Source organism: Lampris incognitus, chromosome 4 (genome assembly GCF_029633865.1).
Source record: "Lampris incognitus isolate fLamInc1 chromosome 4, fLamInc1.hap2, whole genome shotgun sequence".
Lineage (NCBI taxonomy): Eukaryota > Metazoa > Chordata > Actinopteri > Lampriformes > Lampridae > Lampris > Lampris incognitus.
This window is the reverse complement of record NC_079214.1, coordinates 33,805,614-33,829,399: the sequence shown is the minus strand read 5'-3', so window position 1 is coordinate 33,829,399 and position 23,786 is coordinate 33,805,614. Positions and strand designations below refer to the sequence as shown.

General features: G+C 41.0%; 1 protein-coding gene across 1 annotated transcript in view; it reads right to left on the bottom strand.

Annotated features, from left to right (window-relative positions):
* si:ch211-220f16.2 (golgin subfamily B member 1) overlaps positions 1 to 23,786 on the bottom strand; it is a 93,911-nt gene that overhangs the window by 29,926 nt on the left and 40,199 nt on the right. The window contains exons 13-23 of the mRNA XM_056278663.1: positions 18,712 to 18,829; positions 18,281 to 18,372; positions 17,736 to 17,887; positions 12,028 to 12,178; positions 11,253 to 11,376; positions 10,142 to 10,275; positions 9,546 to 9,593; positions 9,014 to 9,123; positions 8,203 to 8,371; positions 7,997 to 8,101; positions 2,912 to 7,783 (exon numbers count right to left, since the gene is read on the bottom strand). Coding sequence (XP_056134638.1) covers positions 2,912 to 7,783; positions 7,997 to 8,101; positions 8,203 to 8,371; positions 9,014 to 9,123; positions 9,546 to 9,593; positions 10,142 to 10,275; positions 11,253 to 11,376; positions 12,028 to 12,178; positions 17,736 to 17,887; positions 18,281 to 18,372; positions 18,712 to 18,829 — 6,075 coding nt within the window. The remainder of the gene's footprint in view (positions 1 to 2,911; positions 7,784 to 7,996; positions 8,102 to 8,202; positions 8,372 to 9,013; positions 9,124 to 9,545; positions 9,594 to 10,141; positions 10,276 to 11,252; positions 11,377 to 12,027; positions 12,179 to 17,735; positions 17,888 to 18,280; positions 18,373 to 18,711; positions 18,830 to 23,786) is intronic.

The following is a 23,786-nucleotide window of genomic DNA, read 5'->3' as shown; positions in this document are numbered from 1 at the left end:
TCTCCATAGCAATTTCATGCAAGTGAATTTGCCGCTGTAGTTGTTGTTCAATGGTAACAATAAGTTCATCCTTCTCTGAAACCAGAGCCTGAGAAATTAACAAGGCTTCCTCTCGCTCCCTTAGTTTTGCCTCCAGATTTTCAGATTGGTCCTTCTCTTTGCTGGTGTCTTCGTGTTTAAGGAATTTCTCATGCATGCAAAGTAACTTCTGATTAAGCTGCTCATTAACTTCAGCTTCTTCTACCTGATTAGTCAGGATGGCAATTTCCTCCTTTAGTTTATCAACATATTTGAAAGCATTTTCTTTTTCTTGCTGTAGGAATTCCATATGAAACTTGTTACTTTCCTTTTCAATACAATGTTGTTGACTTGCTTTTTCAAGCTCCTTACTAAAAGCCTCCTTTTCCTCATTGAGTTGCTGCTGTATTACTTCGAGCATATTCTGAATTCTTTGAATTTCTGAAGATTTCTGGGAAGCTGAGGCATGTGCAGTGTCAAGTTCAATTTTCAGTTGATCTCTTTGCTTCAGAAGATCTTTCTGTTCTGCAATTAAAATCTGACACTTCTCATAGCAATATGCATCTAAATTATTCTTAAGTTCCTCCACAGCAGCCTGAGCACTGTGTAACTGACTTTGCAAAACCAAATTGTCATTCACTAAAGTCTGCTTTTCTTGTTGGCTCTTTACTTCGACCATCTCAATCGCATGTTGGCATTTTTCAAGGTGTTCTGTTTTCTCTTTGATCTTTGTATGAGCTGCATTACAATCATTCTCAACCAATTTAAGTTTTGAATTCAATGCTTGTGATGTCTGCTCCAACACTGTGAGAGCTTCATCTTTACTTGTTATCTCAGAAGACATGGTATCCAATTTAGACTTTAAAGTTTCAAGCTCTGTTTGTACGTTTGGAAGGAAGTGGTTTTGACTTTCTTTCTCAGCCAGACACATTTTCAGATCTTGTACAGCTTTATCCCTCTCTTCAACAAGCTGTCTAAGAGTATCCAACTCATCTAGGTGAGACAAAGAATCTACACGGCTATCCTCTAACTCCTTGGATTTCTGGTCAAACTTCAACTGTACAGCATTAAGCTCATTGGTCTGCTGGCAATGTTGTTCCAAGAGAGCTTTGTAGTCATCTTTCAACTCAGATAGTTCCTGAACAAGCTTCTTTTCATTTTCTTGAGATTTCTTCAACGTTTCTTTACGTGCCAGCAACGCAGCCTGGGCCTTTTTCTGTAGCATTGCCTTTTCTTGTTTTACCTGTGCAAGTTCATTTTCAAAGTCAACAGCTGGAGCAGTGGAGACAGATTTGTCTGGTGAAACAACTTCCATTTTTGTCATTTCATGTTGAAGTGCTTCTAATTTCTGCATCAAATCAAGCCTTTGGCATTCAAAAGCATCCTCTTTCTCAGAGATACTTGACTGCAGATGCAGAACAAATGAGATTTTGTCATCAAGCATATGCTTTATTTCTGCCAAACATACCTCTTTCTCATTTAGTGTGGCTTGCAAAATTTGTTTATCCATCTCTAAACGTTCTACAAGACCTATTTTCTCTCGTTCTTGGTTAAGATTCTCTTCATCTTTCTCGATAATTTTCTTCTTAAGCAGGGAAATGCTTTCCTCCAAAGTTTTTGTTGTAGTTTCAGCTTCAGATGTTACATCTTCTAACCTCTTCTGTAAAATAGGTATCTCAGTATTCACACACACTCCTTTTTGATTTTCATATTCCTCAATCTTTTTTAACATATCTTTTCTCACAATGAGAGCAGCTTGAAGTTTCTTCTTCAGTGTGTCTTTTTCTTTGCATACCTTGGTCAATTCAACTTTAAGATTACAATTTTCTTTAACCAGCTCACCATTCTCTGAATTCTTAGTTTTAATTTCACTTTGAGAGTTTGAAATGCGTTGTTTTAATTCCTGGCAAGTATCCTCAAGTCTTTTCATAGAGCTCCTGTGTAATTGCTTCATGCTTTCCATTTGTGCCAATAGACCACTATTTTCTTCAGCAAGTTTCATTCGTTCATTAGAAGCAGAGTCAATGACTTGGGCAATGGATGTGTCCTTGTCCCTTAATTTCTGACTGAGTCCGGCAAGTAAGTCTTTCTGCTGACCTATCTGAGTACTCATACATTTGATTTGCTGATCTTTTACTTCTGATTCATCATGCAAAGAAGACTGCTTGGCAAATGCTCCTTCTGCTTTCTCTGATTCAGTGTGGAGCTGAACATGAAGAGCCTCGATTTTTTCTTGCATTAGAGTGATCTGTTGATGCTGGTCAAGACGGCTCTTCTCTCCCTCATTAAGGGAAAATTCTGTCTTCTGTAATTGCTCTAAAGCTTTTTCTAATTCACTTCTTAAGGAATCTAACTCAGAATGATGACTTTCTTGCAAATGTTTCACTGTTTCCTGCAAAGAAGACTTTTCTTCATTAATTGCATCTAATCTGCCAGACATGGTTTGCGATAAAATCGACAAATCATTTACATAACCTTTTTTGCTGACATTAAGCTTTTGTAGCTTTTTCTCCATAGTTTGTAATGCCTGTCGCAAATCATCATTTTCAGTATCTTTTTCTTGAACTGATGCGAGTATCTTTTCAAGTTGGACTCTAGATGCTAATGCCTCCAACTCTTTTGCCTTAAGCTGATCAGAACCCAGCTTTATGGCAGAAGCTGCCTCTGCTAACTTTTCATGTAAACTGTCTAGGTCTTGCTTCAATGCATTAACTTTAAAATCTTTTGATTTCATCTCATTTTCAACACTTTTCAACTCTTCCACAAGAATATTTTTTTCTTGTGATTCTCTATCTAGAACTAACAGCCACTCTTTTTCAGAATCTTGAAGAATTTGCTCTATCTTTATAATGTTAGCTTTCAATCCTGAGATTTCTTCACTTTTGACACTAACCTCAGCTTGAAGGCTCTCCTTTTCAGACATCACTTTCTCCACAATTTCGCTCATGCTGCTGGACTGCTGCTGGACTTGAAGATGTAGCTCTTCTTGTGTTGCCCGGATCTGATGATCAAGTCTTCTTTCCAGGTCATCCTTCTCTACACCAAGCCTTTTAAGCTCCCGTTGTAAGTTTGTTTTTTCATTATTGACTTCATTAAGTTGCTTTGAATGTTCTTCCTTTGACAAACTAATCTCTTCATTTAGCCTCTTATTTTGTTCCTCAAGTTTCTGCATTTCTGACACCAGATGAGCCGTATTTTTGGCTTGGGCTGTGTACTGACTGTTAATTGCATGAAGGGCCATCTCCCTCTGCTCCAGGTTTTCTGTTAGGACATTCATCTGGGCCACAACTTGAAGATGTTGTGACTTTAGTCTTTCTATTTCCACTGTAAATGATGTCATGCTAGTCTGATGGGTGGCAAAGGCTTCTTCCTTTTGCTTCAAAAGACTGGAATTAACTTCTTGAGTTTTCTGAAGTTCCCCTTGGATAAGATGTAGCTCGTTTCGCAACGTCTCTATAGTGTCCTCTGCTTCCTGAAGTGCACTTTTACCATCACTCAGGAGCTTAGTAAGATGTGAAACCTTATCGGTACTTTCAGACAGTTGCTTTCTAACATCTTGCAGTTCCTCTAAGTGGGTTGCATATTTCTCCTGGAGGTTGCTGAAGGCACTTTGCTTCTCCCCCAATGACCTGTTGAGGTTTTCAGACTCTGTAGAAAGTGACTGAATCTGAATCTGTAGCTGTGATGCCAATTCTGTGCTCTCCATGAAATGGGCTTTAAAAAGAACAGCTTCATCTGCTTTTATCTGCATTTCCTGAAGGGACTTTGAACGGTCCAACAGAGTGGTTTCTTTTTCCTCCAAGGCTTCTTTCAGATTTGCCACTTCAGACATATTTTCTTGGAAAGTATTGTTAAGCTTCGTTACAGACTCTTGAAGGTGTGAAAGCTGCTCTTTCAAGCTCATGCACTCTGCCTCTTTGGATCCCAGTTTCGAATTAAGATTTTCAATGTTGGCTGATGAGGTATTCTGAAATTCAAAAATAAACTGCTCTTTTTGCTTCAAAGTCTCTTTCAATGTGGAACATTCTGAATTTAGGATGGCATTCTGACCTCTTAATTTTACCATGGACTCTTTAAGTTCTGAAACTTGTGTTCCCACGTTGATATTATAGTCAACATTCTGTTTCAGCTGGATCTCTTGCTCATCTATTTTACAGCTAAGCTCTGTGTTCTTTTTGGCTGCATTACTCAATTCACTCTGCAACCCTGATATTATTTCTGAATTTGAATCAAGATCACTTCTGAAATTCTGTATTTCTGAAGTAAATTTCTCTTGAATAAAGCTAAGCTCCTTCTCAGTCTGTTGCAATAGTGCATCTTTATCCTGTAGAGATTTTTGAAGAGTTTGTACCTTAGTCTGTAGCTCCATGATAACCCCTTGTCGTTGGCTTGTCTGACCCTCAACCTCCAGAAATTGTGCCTGTAATTGCTGGACGACCATTTCCTGCTGTTTAAGAGAGTGTTCTTTTTCTTGCACTGCCAAACAAAGGCTTTCCTTTGATAAGCATGCTGCTTTCAGTTGTTCTGACAAATCAGACATCTTGTTGTCCTTATTAGAGACTGTTTTTTTGAGCTCTGCTATTTCTTCAAGTAGCTTGGACTGCTCCATCACTGATTTTTCCAATTCAGATTTTATTCTCATATTCTGCTCTTTCAGCACTTGAATATCGTCTTTAAGATCAACAACCTCAACTTTTTTCTGATCCACTTTCTGTATCAACTGGCGGTTTTCAGTGGCAAGTTTCTCTAGTGCAGACTTTAAGCCACTGATTTCCACCTCCATCTTTGCAGTGTTCTCATTCATGGTACCGAGCTGACTGCTGAGTGATATCACTGACTCATTGCGTTTATTCAGCTCCTCTTTATGGTTGTGAAAATTAAGTCTTATGTCTCTTAGGTTTTGCTCTTTATCATCTACCTGCCTGCGCAGCTCCAGGTTCTCTTCCCTAAGTAACTCAGCCTCACCTCCCATCTTGGATATGAGGTCTTTCTGTAGCATGACTTCATTCTGATAGGAGCTACAGTCTTCAGCTCTCTGATTTAATAGAGTGTCTTTCTCCATAAGCACTGACTTAAGAACAGACCCCTGTTCCTGAAGAAGAGATAAGGTATCTTGAAGTTGAACCAGTTGGGCTTGCTGGGCTTCTTTGTGGGCAAAATGTTCTGACACAGTCTTTTCTTTCTCATTTATGAGAATGTTGAGTTCATTAACCTGCATTTTCAAGCTGTCAACTTGCTCATGTAAAGTTGCAGCTTGTTCTTCCCTCTCTCTTAATGTCTTTGATAAATTATGACATTCTGTTGTTTTCTCCAGCAAACTTTCTGAATTTGACTGCTTGCTTAGCTCAAGCACTTTGTTCAATTCATCTGCTGCCAAAGTAAGCTCCTCCTTGTTTTTCAGCAGGCCTCTGATTATTTCCTGATCATCTGAATGTTGTTTTTCAAGCTGTGAAAATTTCTCTTGAAGTAAATTTCTCTCGCTGGTAAGTTTGGAAATGGACTGAACCTTCTGGTTCAAGTCTTTCTCTAATACCTGACTATACTCCGTTAGGCTTTCAATTTTAAGGCTAAAGCTTATGTTTTGTTCAAGAGCTGCTTTAAGTTTCTCATCAATGTCAGATCCAACCTTTTTTTGCTGAGCTAGCTCTTTCTCCCTGATTTCATGGGATGCTCCAAGTTGGTGATTTTTCTCAGTCAGTGACTGGATTTGGTTATGTAAAGTCATCAATTCTGCTTGTTTCTGCTCTAGCTCCTGTTTCATTTTGACATTTTCAGTGATACTGCTGTCCAAATCTATTCTCATGTCTGCTTTTTCTGATTCAAGCTTGATGGCATTGTTCTGAATGATACTAAGTTGGCTGCTGAGCGACAAAACCATCTCATTCTTCTCATTTAGCTGATCTTTATATTTTTGACATTGCTGTGTTACATCTTTGATCATTTCCTCTTTCTCTCCAATTTGCTGGTGGAGTTGTAAACAGTCTCCATGAAGCAACTCAGCCTCAGCTTGTTGCTTTGCAATCATATCGTTGTGCTCTTCATTTTCATTCTGTAAAGCGTTATACTCCTCCTGTTTCTGTGTCAACATAACATTTTTCTCCATAAGCCCAGATTTTAAGGCATTCTCCTGTTCCTGAAGTAATGACAATTTTTCCTGAAATTGCACTTGCTGGCTTTCCTGGGCCACCATTTTTGCTCTCAGATCAATAATTATGCGTTCTTTTGCTTCTATGTTACGCTGGAGTTCATCAACCTGAGACATCATACTTTGGACTTTTTCCTGGAATTGTCCCTCCTTCTCCTCTCTGTCCCTGAGTAATTGGTTTAGATGACTACATTCATTCATTTTCTCCAGCAAAGTTTCTGAGATGGACTGTTTGCTTTGCTCTATGACTCTATGTAGTTCCTCAGTTCTAACATTAAGTTCTTCTTTTTCTCTTTGTAGCCCTTCAATAACTTTACTATTTTCTGAATGCTGTGCTTCAGAGACTGATATTTTGGTGTGCAGGATTTCCTTCTCAGCTGTAAGAGCTGAAATAGATTTTGTACTTTTAGTCACCTCCAGTTGAAGCCTCTCATTCTCCTTTGTAAGGTAACTTACTTGAAGCTCTAGGTTTCTGTCAAGTTGAAGAGAAGCTGTGACTTTTTCATTAAGTTGATCTGCATTCTGTTTCTGTGTTTCAAGCTCCTCAGTCAATTGTTTAAGGTTTCTTTCCAGTTGCCGTTTTTCATTTCTGGTGTTTTTCAAAAGGTTCTTGACTTTCTCTATATTGTCTGATTTAGTTTTAAGCTCTTCCCCTAACTTCTCATATTCCGAGTCCCGGGCTTGCAATTCACTGCTGAATTTCTGTCTCTCCTCCTCAAAAGCTTTCTCTGAGGCTTTCAGTTGGTCTTCTAATGATGCTATAGTTTCTTGTTTTTCTTGCATTGCCTTTTGTATGAGTTCACGACTCTGCACTTGTTCCTCTAGCTGCTTGTTCAGGGACTTCACATCATGATTATATTTTGTCACCTCTCCAAGAAGCCTATTCTGTTCTTCCTTGAAGGATTTCAGTTCTTTTTCATAGCTCTGTTCTTTATCCTGTAGCAGTTGCTGGAGATTCTCATTCCTAGTATTTCTGTCCTTGAGCTCTAGGCTGAGTCCTTCAGACTCCTGCTGAAGTTTATGGATGGCAAATGTCATCTGTTCCTTCAGAGAGGAAATATGTGTTTCACATTCAGAGAGGTGATTATGATGACTCAGAGCCTGTTTCTGGATTTCTCCCTCAAGGTCCTGAATGCTTTTCTTATCCTCCTCAGCCTGCTTTGTTAAGTGTACCACCTCAACCAGTTTAGATTCTCTTTCCTCTCTGGCCTTGCATAACTCAGTCTCCATGTCCTTGAGCTTCTCCACCAACTCTGTGATCTTGTTATTGAGAACTTGCTGGTCAGAATTTTGAGAGTCCCTGATGATCTTGGCCTCTCGTTCTACTTTACTCAATGCACTTTCAAGACGAACAAGGTCATCCTCTTTGAGTCTGATCTCCTGTTTCAGCACTGTTATCTGCTCCGTGTACTCTGCCATGTTCCCAGAGAGGGTGGCTATCTCCTTCTCCTTGTCCAGCAGGGTGTCTTTGAGACCATCAATCTCTCGCTCACAGCTTTGAAGTTCGTGAATGAGCTGGGCCCGCTCTTCTAAGTGGGTGGTGTTCAGTTTATCAAGCTCATCATTTGTCTGGTCAAGATCAGCTTGTAGAGTTTCTATGATGACCTCTTGTTTTTGTGTCTACAAATTTGAGGGAGAGAAATTAATGCTACTGAGGTTTTTAAAACTATATGAATCATAAGATCCTAACATTAATATCAAAATAACATACAGAAGGTGATTATGCGGCAAATTGTTGCAACAATAATATGGGTATTAATTGTAACTAACTTTATTTCTGTATCAATTTGTGTGTAATGCATGGGGAAAAAAATCCTTATCTTAAAAACCCACCTTTTCTTTCAACACATTGAGTTTCTGTGTGAGGTCCATAACCTCTGCTTTCAATTCAGAGCACAGTTTCTCAAAGTTACCACATTTCTTGGATACTTCCATGAGCTGGGGAAAGAAAAAACACAATTGATCATGCCACATTCTCTTACTGAATTATGGACAGTAATTAATCCTTGATGAATACAACACTGGGCCAGAAGTCTTACATTGTGTTCAGCTTGAAGGAGTTTGTCAGACACATCTTTGTACTGGACATCCTTTTCGTTAAGAGTCTCGCGGAGGTTGCTGATGAGCTCCAATTTCTCAGAGGTCTTGGCTAACGTATTCTCCTTCTCAATAAGGGAGCTTTCCAGGCACTCTTGTGTGTCAGTCAGCCTAAAAAAAAAAAAAGCAGGGGAAATTTAGAAAATATTTTTAATGTTCTTCCCAAAAGTGTGGTTTTGCCAAAATTATTTTTTACCATCCATCTTTTAAAATAACAGTTGCTACTAGAGTCTGTGGGATAGCATCTTAACTCATCAAGGCCTAGTGTTTTTTTTTCTTCTATGTCTTGTCTTCTGTATGCATGTGGGTGAAAAATGTTCCAAGATGTAACCGGCTGGAGAAATGGCAGTTAACTTAACTGTAAAAAAAAATACAAAATAAACAGACGAAGTGTGTCCTACATGGTCAAAACAAAGTTAATTAAAACAATCAGTCTAAATATAGTTGCATTTTTGAATGGCTGGGATGGATATACATCTCAAAACAGGCCAATTTTTAATCCTAATAAAATATGTTGCTCCGCTTTCCAATGGATTCCTTAAGTAAAAATCACACTATATATCAATGCAGTCAAAGGTATATCTTGACCAGGAGTTTGTAAGGTAGAATTTTTTGCATATGCCATATGAATTTAAAAATAACATTTAAAATAACATATTTCTTGACAGTTGAACATGTAGAAATAAACAGTAACATTAATGGCATATAAAAATCTATTTAAAAGTCACCTTCACTATTGAATAATAAGCTTACCCTTTAAGCTGTTCATTAAGACTGGTAACCAGTAGCTGGTGTTTCTCTGCATCTCTGCTCTGCTGACTTCGGAGGCTGGTAAGCTGGGCTTGTAGTCTCTCTGATTCATTCTGCAGTGGCAGTGAAAGAGTGAAAGAAGAATCAAACGAGATTTTTAAACACCAAAAGCATTGGAGAAAATTATTCTCACTGCACAGGGTTCAAGTAGGCATCATAAAAAACAGCATAAAAAGAGCCATACTACTACTACTCCTACTACTACTACTACTACTAACAATAATAAGCGTCACCAGGCGAGCGTTTTTCCCCATGGCCTAGTAAAATTCAATGTACTTTTCATGTGCTCCATTTGTAATGGTTACACAGTTCAGCAGACGAACAATTTACAACACCCAGTGAATTTGTGGCAGAACAATGCAGTTGCTCATTTTATCATTGTATCCAATGATGTAATTTAGGATTAAACAAGCACGCCAAACCATTAGCCTTCACCGCCAGAGGTGCCCTCTCCAGCGCACACACACAAACACACCTGAGAGACCCAATATGGCCGACGAACTTCATCTACATCAAACGTCACCTGTGTTAGAGGGGTTTGTTACAAAATCCTAATCCTCATAGGGGAAACATGCATTTCATTCCATAACCAAATCTGGCAATCTGAACCACTCACAATCACAGAAAAACATGTTAAATGAAATGAGTTAAATGAAATGAGTCAAAAACATGAGAGAAAAATAGTTCTACACATATGTATATACACAGGCTCTAGTCTACTGAATAATTACATAGACAAGTCACAGTAGTACCATTTTTACACTAGTGTTAGTGCCTTTTATACACCATTGATAACTGGTTTATGACCTTTTTTGCCACTAGAAGGGATGTTGGCCTTCATCACTGTGCATCAAAATTCTCCACTATCACATTTGGCAACACCTCTGCTTGAATTATACTTTAAAACTGGGTTACACTTTAAAGCAACAGGTGTTGCTTTAATACCCTATACCACTGGGGAAACTGTCCACCAAGACAAGACTACAGTTACAGTTTTCAAAGACACACAATAGATTTGACGAGCAGGACAGGTATCAAATTGAATCCTGTCCCTGATCCTGTATGGCTTACCTGCAGTGCTTCGATCCGAGCCTGCAGCTGTAGTCTATCCTCTAGGTCATGACAGCGCTCCTCAAGAACCAGTATCTGCTCTTGCAGTTGATTCCTCTCAAGCTCAAGTTCATCAACAACTGACCGCAAACCACCTGCAGGATGAGGGCCAGGGGACGGAGCATAGCATTGCAGCAAAAAGGAAAGTCAATCGTGAACATCTATGGTTCTACAACTTCACTTGCTAATAATTGATACATGGAAATTGAGGAAAGTATAGGTGAAATGCTTGATGCAGGACAAAAACTGTATGGAAAACAACTGATTTTAAGCAAGATGGGTGAATAAAACACAATGAAATAAAGTATTCCCATGCTCTAAGGGTTAAAGGAAACAACCAAAAAACCTCAGCAGCCCCAATGATTTTCATCTGGAAAAGTGTATTTTCTGGGTTTTTTTTCATATTTTGTTCTTTAATTTCTTGTCATTGGGTTTTTTGGTTTTATTATTCCATAACCACCACCTCTTTACGAGACAACCACTGTGACAACACAAAGGCGAGATGAGGAGAGTAAAAGTAAAATACCAGCACATGCAAACATTAAAACAACAAAACCAAACACTTACCACAGATGAGTGTATTTCTCCACCTATATTTATATGAGCTGACAAGAGTTCAGTGTATTCAGTTTGGACTAGACCTGACAAAGCCAAATACTAGTCAGCTCAACCAGCATGCACGTGTCCAGGCATGATGTTTCAAACTTAATGAAATCACAGACCAACACAATGGGTGTGTATGACTGGATTGTAGAATATACCAATTACTCCAAACGTAAGTGTTTTCCAAATGAACTTGAGGTTAGCTTAATTTAGCTTGCTATTGTATATGAACTGGTGAACCCAACCCGGGGAAATACCCCAAAAATAGTGGCCAGCGCAAGCTAAACCAAATAATGCAAACAGGTTTTTAAAGAAAACAGCCACAATCCCACACATGATAAAAACAAGCAGCAAGTTTTGTGTTGACAAATGTAAACCAAATATCAACCCAAGGACAACTGAAGTTTCCCAAAATGGTGCGTGGATGACCATGTGCATGCTAGTATAAACTGCCTAGTGGGTCTCACACCTGTGTCAGGGGTACTGTACTCGGGCCACCAACCTCCCATGTTCTCCCCCTCCATTGGGGTGGTGCTTTCTGAGGCACTGCAGGGGTCCTGGAATGGTGGCTGCTCATCAAACTCAAAGTCTTCCTGTTAGGGTGGTGGGTGGGGCAAACTCAATTGAAGCAGAACTGTACTAAGTTATAAATATAGCATATACACAATTCTTTGATTACAGTGTGAAAAACCCTTCAAATTTGAGATGCCGAATATAAGTGGAAGCACTGACTATTGCCACTAGCCTCTCAAGAATCTCTTCCCTATTCTGAGCCAGTTACCTGCTTGGCCACTTAATGTGCATTGCATATCCTTCCCCCATCATATTATACAGGCCTAATCACTCAAAGTTTGGGAACACCTCTCCTCACATGGGACTGCAATTAAAAACGCAAGGTTACTGGATACCAATAAGCAAGAGCATTTGGCTTACCAGTGACACTAATTCTTCTATACTGTCATTGATCAGTGATCTGCATAGAAGGCACATTGTTGCCACTATTAACATGTTTAACCTAATTAATGAAAGTCAGAACTGAAACAGAATATGCATGTAAAGTTTTCAATGACTTAATTTGATATCGAGTTAAACACCAGCGTCATTTACCTATTACTGAATCCTGCCAGCAAATTAGACCACTGGCACAAGCCTAATCTTTACAAAAAAAGAAAAAGAAGAGAGTTCAATTTCCCATATTGGTAGAGTGTTAGTAGAACCGGAGTGCTGTTAGCCTGTCCACCTACCTGTAGGGTGCGTTGGGCTGGAACTGCCTGCTTCTTGGCCCTGTGTTGGCTGAGCCCCTGGGCCTGCGCCAACTCCTCCTCCAACTCCTGCTGCCGGCTGGCCAGCGCTGGATCGGAGCAGCCAGGAAAGAACCAGTCATCCTCAATCAGTTTTGTGCCACAGGGAAAGGGGCAAAGTTGGGTTGGGTCATAAATGTATTTATGGGTGTAGAAATGGTGGAGGAAGACGATTTGCTCGAAGAGAGAATTAAAGAGATGGAGGATGTGAGAGAGAAGGGACAAGTGGTATTGGTCGTGGTGAAGAGAGGGGCAGACAGGAAAGAACTTTCTCAACACTATAGAGAAACTGACAAACCAATGATTCAAGTAACAGGGAAAATCCCCGATTTGAACAAGAGAGGGGACAGACTAAAAGGAAGGTGAGAAACGGAAAGAACGTCGAGTAAAAGAAGAGACAAAAAAAGCCCTCCAAATGCATGTGCATTGCTGAACATACAAAATATGTGGCTTTTGTATTTATGAGTAAACAGGTTAAGCCTTTCCAAACAAATAGTTCTGGTGAAAGCCATGCACACTTATTTTTACAGCCAAGGAAAAAAACAGTCTGCATTCAAATACATGGGACACAAGGAGAAAGCTGTGTGAAGAAGGGGAGAGCTAATTTTCATGGCTCAAAGTCACATTTAAAGCATACAATTAACAGTTTTTGAATGGTCAGAAAGAATTCACAGTTCTTTAGTTTGAAACAGGCAGGTATAAAAACAGTTCTCATATTTGGATTTCGGAATTTTACAGTGTATCTTAGAAGTATGGGGTGCAAGCAGGGCAATGCCAGACTGATCAAGCAAAGACATCCTCAACAAAACATGTTCCCATCTGTTTTGTGATAACAGGCAGAAATTGAAGTGGAAGGTGATGGAGGAGGGTGCAGCTCAAAGTGAAGGGTAAGGGAGAAGAGGGAGGGATTTCGTTGAGTTAGGTTCATGATGTGCAGTGGTCAATGCAGTAAACCAAACAAGATCAGGGCTTGAGTCAGCGAAAGGTTGCATTCAAGAGAGTCAATCATACACTGTTGACATCATTAGAGCAACAGGGTGATGAAGAGCATTTAAAACATGCACCATAACAAGCATTGCAGAAGATTTAGAAAGTGTGTTCCCTAATTGAAGGCTACTGCTTATGTTCACAGGATTTTTTACTCCTAGATGTAGCTGGCCACATTAAAAGTTTTTAGAACCCTTCAAAAGGGTAGTTTTTTTGTTTTTTGAAAAATCTATCCATCCATCCATTAGCCAAACCGCTTATCCCACTCTCAGGGTCACAGGGATACTGGAGCCTAGCAGTCATTGGGTGGCAGGCAGGGAGACACCCTGGACAGGCCATCTCACTCACTCACGCATGCACGCATGCACGCATGCACGCACACACACAGGGACATTTAGTACGACCGATTCACCTGACCTACATGTCTTTGGAGAGAAAACCGGAGCACCCAGAGGAAACCCACGCAGACATGGGGAGAACATGTAAACTCCACACAGAGGACAACCTGGGATGACCCCCAAGGTTGGACTATCCCGGGGCTCGCACCCAGGACCTTCTTGCTGTGAGGCGACCACACTAACCACTGTGCCACCCCATATTTAATTATCCAGCATATTTCAATAAATTAAAAGGAATGATTTCCTCACAAGATATAAGATTTTGAGATATAGCCGTTTTAATTAGTTCAGTTACACCAGTTTAATAAATTCAGCTCCACCAGTTGTTTTTTTCCACCCAATCTCTTTTCTTTTTGATTTTATTTTACTGCTTTTACTGTCTGTCTTGTCCAAGACACATCTTAGAGAGACAGTTTTAAATCTCAGTGTGGCTTTCCTTATTGAGAAGAGGGGGGAAAAAAAAGGAAAAATAACACCTAACTTTGCATCTTTAACACAATGTGCACAACATGAAGCTAAGCTACACTGACGACAACAGAGAGAATGAAACATGCAGGGTGTGGGAAGAGGACTGACACGGGTAGCATTTAATAGGCCAAACAGTTTAGACTTCAGCTATGGTTCCCTGCAAATGGAATCCTTTTTGTATCCTGTGGGAGTTTTCCTCTGTTGGTGTCCGTGAATGCCACTTGGGAATAGAGAGCAAGCCAGACATGCGGTAGGATTGAGAGACCAAGTAAATGCATGCACAGAAATCCAAAGCATTGTTTGTTACCTTTTTATCAAGTGAGATCATCAACATACTTTCTTCTAATAATTACTTATATCATCATGGTGATTTTTATCTTTTTTTAATGTAATAATGATCTCGTCAAAACAGTTATCTCTTAACAATGATACTATATTCCAAATAATTCAAATCGAAATGGTTTTGTTATAACATTAATTCAGTTAACGGGACAAATTATTATTTTCATTATCTTTAACTCAAAGTATTCAATGCCCTGACTGAATCTATGTGAAATTGTGTAACCAAGAGATACTGCAATATTTGAAAAGGTCTGCATCAAGTAGCAATTATGAGCAACAGCAACCTCAACACAATGCTTTTAGAGAGGCAAATGGGTGTGTTACGTCATAACTGACAATGCTAATCATGACTCAAACTCAATAAAACCATGTTGCCTCCTGCACTGTCACTTAATATTCATTATGGTTACTTTGGATTGCTTACAAATCTTGTCAACTCCCCGGGGTTAGTAAAGTTCTAGCAATCCCACTACCACAGAGACCCAACAGTGCTAATAAATCTGGTGTATTATGTTTCGAAAACACTAGCTCCTATGTGGGAACAAAGGAATCAAAGAAAGGGCGGTAGCAATTTTAGGAAGGAAAGAAAAAATGTGAGAGTGGAAAAATTATGAAGGGGGAGAACAACAACAGAAAAGGTAAGAGGAAAAAGAGAAACAAAATGGTGGGTCTAACACACAGGCTGCCACTGTACTGCCTTAAGTTTACCCAGACAAAGCAAAGGGGATTCGAGTAAACTTAAGACAGTACAGTGAGCAGGATCCTGCACTGGGGACAAGGAGAAGCCTGCATGCACAAAACTGATGGGAAACTGTTCTGCATGGCTGCCCCCATCCCTGGAGCAGGGGCTGGATAGGGGAGGCAGCACAGGGCCAACCCAATACTCGGCATAGACGAGGTTGGAAACGGCAGGGAGGGGGTAAAAAGAAAATAATAATAGTCATGCTTAAACAAGAACATATGAAATATAAAAAGAGTGATTCTTGGTTTTCTCTGTCTTCAAGAAATAAATAAAAATAACCATGAACAAAACAGAGCCTTACTTTGAATTAACTGCAATCTACAACTCGGGCATCAAAATGGAAAAGGATTCATTCAGAAAAAACAAAATGGAATAATGAAGTAAATAGAAATTTGACTCATGAAATGAGAGCATCTCATGGCTGTTTGTTATGAATTTGGATAATACGAATTAGGCTCCAATTATTTGGATAATGTAGACAAGAAAAAGAAAGTGCATGTGTGCTGCTAACATTTGGGAAGGCCTCTGACCGTCCACAGATATAGGGTCTTGGGTTGGGTGGAAAGTGGGGGCTGGCATCACTAGGATTAGGACCAGCTGCGGTGCCCGATATCCACTCCCTTACCCCCAAATTACTATACCACAAAGTTTTTGACTACGTCTTTGACTACTAGTCTGTGTTGTGATACCTTGGTGATATTTTTTGTTGTTTATTTGAATTCAGCCTCTGATACTTGGTGTACTTTAAGCAGCTTCTAAAAACCCATCTTTTCAGGCAAGCCTTTTTATACAATGCATCCGGAAAGTATTCACACCCCTTCACTTTCCCCACATTTTGTTATGTTACAGCCTTATTCCAAAATGGATTAAATTCATTTTTTTCTCATCAATCTACACACAATACCCCATAATGACAAAATGAAAAAGGTTTTGTAGAAATTTTTGCAAATGTATTAAAAATAAAAAACTGAAATATTGAATGTGCATAAGTATTCACACCCTTTACTCAGTACTTGGTTGAGGCACCCTTGGCAGCGATTACAGCCTCAAGTCTTCTTGGGTATGAAGCTACAAGCCTGGCACACCTATATTTGGAGTATTTCTCCCATTCTTCTCTGCAGATCCTCTTGAGCTCTATAAAGTTAGATGGGGAGCGTCGCTGCACAGCTATTTTCAGGTCTTTCCAGAGATGTTCAAGGGGGTTCAAGTCTGGGCTCTGGCTGGGCCACTCAAGGACATTCACAGACATGTCCCGAAGCCACTCCTTTGTTGTCTTGGCTGTGTGCTTAGGGTCGTTGTCGTGTTGAAAGGTAAACCTTCGCCCCAGTCTGAGGTCCTGAGCGCTCTGGAGCAGGTTTTCATCAAGGATCTCTCTGTACTTTGCTCCATTCATCTTTCCCTCGATCCTGACTAGTCTCCCAGTTCCTGCCGCTGAAAAACATCCCCACAGCATGATGCTGCCAACACCATGCTTCACTGTAGGGATGGTATTAGCAAGGTGATGAGAGGTGCCTGGTTTCCTCCAGATGTGACGTTTGGCATTCAGGCCAAAGAGTTCAATCTTGGTTTCATCAGACCAGAGAATCTTGTTTGTCATGGTCTGAGAGTCTTTTAGGTGCTTTCCGGCAAACTCCAAGTGGGCTGTCATGTGCCTTTTACTGAGCAGAGGCTTTCGTCTGGCCACTCTAACATAAAGGCCTGATTGGTGGAGTGCTGCAGAGATGGTTGTCCTTCTGGAAGGTTCTCCCATCTCCACAGAGGAACGCTGGAGCTCTTTCAGAGTGACCATCGGGTTCTTGGTCACCTCCCTGACCAAGGCCCTTCTCCCCCGATTGCTCAGTTTGGCTGGGCGGCCAGCTCTAGGAAGAGTCATGGTGGATCCAAACGTCTTCCATTTACGAATGATGGAGACCATTGTGCTCTTCGGGACCTTCAAAGCTGTAGAAATTTTTTTGTACCCTTCCCCAGATCTGTGCCTCGATACAATCCTGTCTCGGAGGTTCACAGACAATTCCTTTGACTTCATGGCTTGGTTTCTGCTCTGACATGCACTGTCAACAGTAAGACCTTATATAGACAGGTGTGTGTCATTCCAAATCATGTCCAATCAATTGAATTTACTATGGGTGGACTCCAATCAAGATATAGAAACAGCTCAAGGATGATCAGTGGAAACAGGATGAACCTGAGCTCAATTTCGAGTGTCATAGCAAATGGTGTGAATACTTATGTACATGCAATTTTCAGTTTTTTATTTTTAAGAAATTTGCAAAAATTTCTACAAAACCGTTTGTACTTTGTCATTATGGGGTATTGTGTGTAGATTGATGAGAAAAAAAAGGAATTTAATCCATTTTGGAATAAGGCTGTAACATAACAAAATGTGGGGAAAGTGAAGGGGTGTGAATACTTTCCGGCTGCACTGTAGATTCCTACCCCTGCCTTCTGTTTTGGTTCATGGTCTGTTCATGGTCTTGGTCTGCTACTCCCTATGCCATGTCTTATATTCATTCAATTTATTTTATGTATTTATTCGTATTTTGTGTAGTGAGTGTAAAGCCCTTTGTAACTGGGTGTTTTTAAAAGTGCTATACAAATAACATTTTGTTTGCTTGCTTATTCTACCTGATTGTGATGGGCCACTTGAACAGCTGATTTCCAGCTAAATAATATAAAGTGTGAAATGTGTTTGTCAGCCTCTAGCAGTGGACTTACCCTCTCTCTCCTCCTCCATGTGACCGATGCGGAGCTCCATGGCCACTTTCTCCTCCCTGGCCTGGTCCCTGGCGCTCACCGCCTCAGCCACCATCTCTTGCCACTCTAACACTTGGCTCTGGGTATCCTCAGCGCTCCCACACTCACTGGCCTGTACCCACGATGGAGTTTTGAAGGCAGGGGTTCAAAGAATAATTTGTAGTTTGGCATCTCATTGACCATTCATTTACAAGAGGAAGGTAGCCAAACTACTCTCAAAAGACAGGAGGATACAGACTTAAGTTCAAGACTTTGCTTCAGTTGTATAAAAGTATCTAGTTTCCTCACATCCTAGGGATTGTGGTTAGCATGGTTCCTTTATCGACATAACAAATCTACATTCTTTCTATTTTCTTAACGTCAGTAAAATTAAATGATAAAATGCAATTCAAATGCTTACTAATGTAATTTCTTAACTTCAATCGTCACTGAATGAAACAAATATGTTCTATACTTTCGCCAATAAGTACTAACAAACTGGATCTGAAAGGATTTTGGTTCTGACCTGAGAGGCTGCTCTCTTAGTGAACTGCTCCAGGTCAGCCTGCAGTGTCCTCTGTTGCTCTTCATACACCACCAGCTTGGCCTCCAGGACATCTAGTAGTACAAACCAGCACATAAATCCCAGAAAAACACATTGCTTTTAATCAAAAGTGACCAATTATCTTTTAAATATAACTTCAGTTTAAAGGTTTTGATTGCCAACTCTCAGATTTTGAAAACAACAGATTCCAATGTACAATTTAAGCATGTTAGATAGATTAGGCAGACAGACAGAAAGAAAAGTTTAATGCACTAAATAAGTTGCATAGCGGGTAAGAGGAAAGTGACTACAAGTGGGTAAGTAAATGTGGTAAAGTAACTGTGGCTAAGAGCTAATTTAGTATTGCAGCAGGCTATAACATAGCAGCAGCCTTTCCCATTGAGTCCCCATACCATTTTTAGCTTTGAGTTCTTCATACTGCTCCAGCTTCCAGAGGCTCTCCTCTCGCTCCTCCTCCAGTTCGGTGATGCGGCTCTGCAGGGCTATCAGGTCAGGAGGAGCACCTCCAGCCTACATGGGGTGTTGCAAAAAGGAAAACCAAAGGCCCATATTTCTAAATTAAATCATCTTTTCTTCCTGGCATCCATGATTGTTTTCTGCTAAACACGTAGAGATCTGAACCTCAGAATGCTTAATATTTTCACTACAAGTCCAATTTAAATAAGTCTTTGAAGTATTGAATTTCCTATTGAGGTGTCATGTTCCTAACTAAAAACGAAATCAGCTAGGGAAGGTACCGACTTGACATCCCCAATGACATGCCTGCTCTCACATATTCAATCAACTAAAAAAGCTGGTTTAGGAAGGTTAGTAAATGATACTGCTTGTGAGGTGGGCCACTAAATTTACAAGGGCTTAGCCTGATGTCCTCTATGGTATATCACTTACAGTTAATGGATAATCACGTCTTAATGTAGTTAGATTCCGTGTATGTCATGCTATGAGTTTGTGACTGAATGAATGGATGAATGGATGAATAAATGATTTATTTCGAACATGTAAATAAGCAGAATATAACATACAGATAATCCATTGCCAATAATCTGAAGTGATCAACAAATCCACACATCAAACTCAGGGAACAAATCTCAATATATATCAGATTATTTGTTACATGTTTGAAAAGGAGTAGGAGGAAGTATACACTTATTCTTACCCCTTCTCACCTACTCTTAAGTTAATTCAGCTACTATACTTTACGAAAGGAAAAAAATATATAAGAAAAAAAGAACCCCCCCATATATATATATATATATATATATATATATATATATATATATGGTTAAAATATATATAGTTAAATAGTGCCACTGCCTGGTGGATACCTCAGGAGAGAAATAGGCTACGGGAGTAAACCCCTATAAAAAATTAATGTGTGTGCTGCTGTTTTTTGTTTTTCTTGCCCTTTTGTATCTGTTTAAGTCAGAGAGTACTGCTGGCGTCGCATGTGGCTGCTGCTTCTCCCTCTCGTAGACCCCCCCTTCCCAACCACCCCTGTATGTCTGTTATGTTTATCTGTTGTCTTGTTTCACCCCTGTTTATTCTAAAGCGACTTTGAGTGTTAAGAAAAGTGCTATTTAAGTTTATTATTATAGATGTAGGAAAAAAAATCCACTCCTCATTTGTTGAGAACTTTTATCTACACCATTGATGTATTCCGGAAAAAAAACAAAACAAAAAAAACGCTATATATATACACACACACACACACACACACACACACACACACACACACACACACACACACACACACACACAACAACAACAACCCAGATATTCACTCAGTGTCATATAAAGGACAATGAAAAAAAAATTAATTAGAAATGTTTGGAGATAAGTAAAACTTTAACAGCTAACACAACTCTTCATTGTCCCTATATCTCTTGAAAATCAGACCTTTGTACTTCTTGAAGTACAAAGGTCTGATTTAGCCTCTGTTACGTTCCCTGTTAAAGGTCCAGGGGATGAAGGGAAGCAACAAAGAAAAGAAAAGTGTTACAGGGGAATAAGAAAGGTGGGAAGCAGAACCAGGTGTAAAAACAAACAGATTTATTAACAAAAATTAACCCCAAGTCAAAATATAGAATAAAAAAGGCAACTAAAAACGCTGGCTCTCAATTAACCAAGCTTAGATAACAAAACAAACTCAGATCAGACCAAAAAGAAAGAAACAAAGAAAAAAGAACACTAACACAGGTTTCATCCTCCTTTTCAAAGAGTACAGTCTTGACACAAGAGCTCGCTCTCTGGTTGACAACAATGGCCCACTGGCCGTCTCTCTCTCACGCTGGCTGCCAACAATGGCCCACTGGCCAGCTCTCTCTCACGCTGGCTGCCAACAATGGCCCACTGGCCATTGGGTGTCTCTCTCCAAGGTATATACCCAGCTGATGAGCAATTGGGGTCACCTGGGCTCAATCAGCAGTTCCACAGGACGCGGGGCATTACCTGGAGAGGGAAAATTACAGACACGCGGCACTAGGACCGTAACACCCCCTCCCATAAAAACAAACCCTAGGTTTGTATACAAGAGGGTAGTTGTACACAACACACGGCACTAGGGCCGTAACACCCACTCCCATAAATACAAACCCTAGGTTTGTATTCACGAGGGTAATTGCACACATAACACACAGCACTGGGGCTGTAACACCCCCTCCCATAAATACAAACCCTAAGTTGGCATTCAAGAGGGTAATCCTCTTCACTCCGTTTGAAGTTGGCTTCGTTCTTCTCCCCGAGCTGCTGCATCAGTCGGATGTTTTGCTCTTGCATGTCCTCAAATGCCTGGCCTGTCACACCCATCTCCCTTAGCAAGGCATCCTCCTGTTGTTTCGCTATTGAAAGCTTCTTGTTGAGGATGTCGACCTGCTCCTCTACAGAGCGAATCTTCCTCAGGGCCTCTTCATCAGCCATCTTCTTGCCTTCCCTTTGATCCCCCTCTTCCAGGTCCTTCAGCCTCTGCCTCAGCTCCTCTGCCTTGGTCCTCTCAGCTGCCATGAGCTGGACTTTGTCCCTCTGCTCCTTGGGTGCTGAGCAGTACATACCAAGCAGCAGCTTCATCTCCCGCTGGGACTTCTGGGCTTCTTTGAGTTCTGCACGGACAATCTTCAGCTGCTCCAGCTCTTTCCTCTTTTGATTCGCCAGCTCCAAACAAAATTTCTCCACCTCAACTTGTGTTGCATGACACTGGCGTGTGAGGTAAGCGACGGCAGACTCGAGGTATGCAATTCTCACCTCCTGCTTCTGGGGCTGGTTTAGGTCCTCCCTATTCTCTCTCACCTGAGACACGACCGACCTACAACTGCGGTTCTGCTGCTTACGTTTTAAGGCCTTACAATTGGCAACCAAATGTCCAAACCCACGGTAGAAAAAACACCGTTTCTCCACTTTAGGTTTTGGAGGAGGGGTACTGACATCTGAAGCCTGACATGTGAAGCCTCCAATTTCTTCAACTCCAACTCCCTGCAAAGCTGGAATTCTCTCTCTTTCCCTTTCCTCCCTTTCCAACGGGAGGCAATCAAGACGGACTTTTAACTGTGCAGCCAGCGTAGAACCAGGAATAGACACACGTGACTCAAAAGTAGCCATAGCTAAGAGAACAAACACGTGTGGGCTGAATTTTAATTAGCCTCCACTACAGCCACTGGACCTCACAATTTTAAAAATGACGTCCACCGGTAGCAAATTACAGCAAGCCGAAAATAAACGTATAGTTAGCCGTACAAACAAACTTCCCCAGTTCCTGCTTGGTTAGAACTTAGCACCTATCTGTCTTCTCGGAGCGTGCCGGGCTCGGGGTGGCTTTAAAGGCTGAACTTCGGTGGCCTGAGCCCCGAAATGCCTACCCCCACCAGGGAACGTTGTCCCCGCTCAGGATTACCCCTAAAACAAAAAAGGCAAAATAACAAAAGAGATGGAAAGACTGATCACAGCCCAGCTGGACACTCCCCTATTCTAACCAGGGAAGCTGTCTGAGACACCAAACGAATTACAATACTCACCACGCTCGCCACCAGAGACAAGCTGCACACAGCAACAATTAACACACACAAGGACTCCACCTCCGAACTGTCTTATTCAAAAAGAAAATTATACCGGACGAGCCCCCAACTGTTCAATAAATTTATTTATTTCTGATTTTTCCCTTTTTCCCTCAATTTAGTGGTCAATCGATCCCTATGTTAGTTCAAACACCCGGCCTCGTACTGCATGCGTTCGCCAACTGCATCTCTCTGGCCGGCAGTCTCGAAGGAGACGCCTTGTCACAAAAGTGGCAAGGCGAATCCAGGCCGAACCGCTGCTTGTTCTGACACACACAGAGACACATTCATGTGATGAACACAAGCCACTCCGCCCCCCTCCCGAAGACAGCATTACCAATTATTGCTGCTTCTGACTATGGCCGGACTCGATCCGGCCATAGTCAGATCTGACGAGACTGGGGCACCAACCTCGGTCCCCAGTGGGCAACTGCATTGACACAAAGCCGATGCTTAGACCGCTACACCATCGCGGACCCTGCCCCCAATTGTTACGTTCCCCATTAAAGGTCCAGGGGATGAGAGGAAGTAACAAAGAAAAGAAAAGTGTCCTGGGGGAATAAGAAAGGTGGGAGGCGGAACCAGGTGTAAAAACAAACAGATTTATTAACAAAAATGAACCCCAAGTCAAAATATAGAATAAAAAAGGCAGCTAAAAATGCTGGCTCTTAACTAACCAGGCTTAGATAACAAAAGAAACTCAGATCAGACCAAAAAGAAACAAAGAAACAAGAACACTAACACAGGTTTCACTCTCCTTCTCAAGGAATATAGAGTCTTGACACAAGAGCTCACTCTCTGGTTGACAACAGTGGCCCACTGGCCAGCTCTCGCTCACGCAGGCTGCCAACAATGGCCCACTGGCCCTGGAGAGTGTCTCTCTCCAAGGTATATACCCAGCTGATGAGCAATTGGGGTCACCTGGGCTCAATCAGCAGTTCCACAGGAGGCGGGGCATTACCTGGAGAGGGAAAATTACAGACACACGGCACAAGGGCCGTAACACCCCCTCCCATAAAAACAAACCCTAGGTTTGTATACAAGAGGGTAGTTGTACACAACACACGGCACTAGAGCCGTAACGGCCTCATTCTGACCTCGTTATGAGGTCAGAACTGAAGAGGTTTTTAAATTCCGCATCTCAATGTGTAATCCTGTCAATCATTGATTTAGACAAATTATCTATAGTACCAACTCTTCTTCGGCAGTCCATCAAAACGATGATGACTGTGATGCAGTTTAAGCTCGTCAAGCACACCTGTGGGCCATCTTTGTTGTCAGCCTGATGTCATGGTGAGACCAAAGTCGTTTATGGAGGGCACCACACTCTTTTGTGGCCACTTGGATTCTTCTGTCCACTTCCAAGTCAGAGGAGTTTGTATCTGTCACAGCACTGCCCATATAGGTAAAGCACTCAGTGGTCT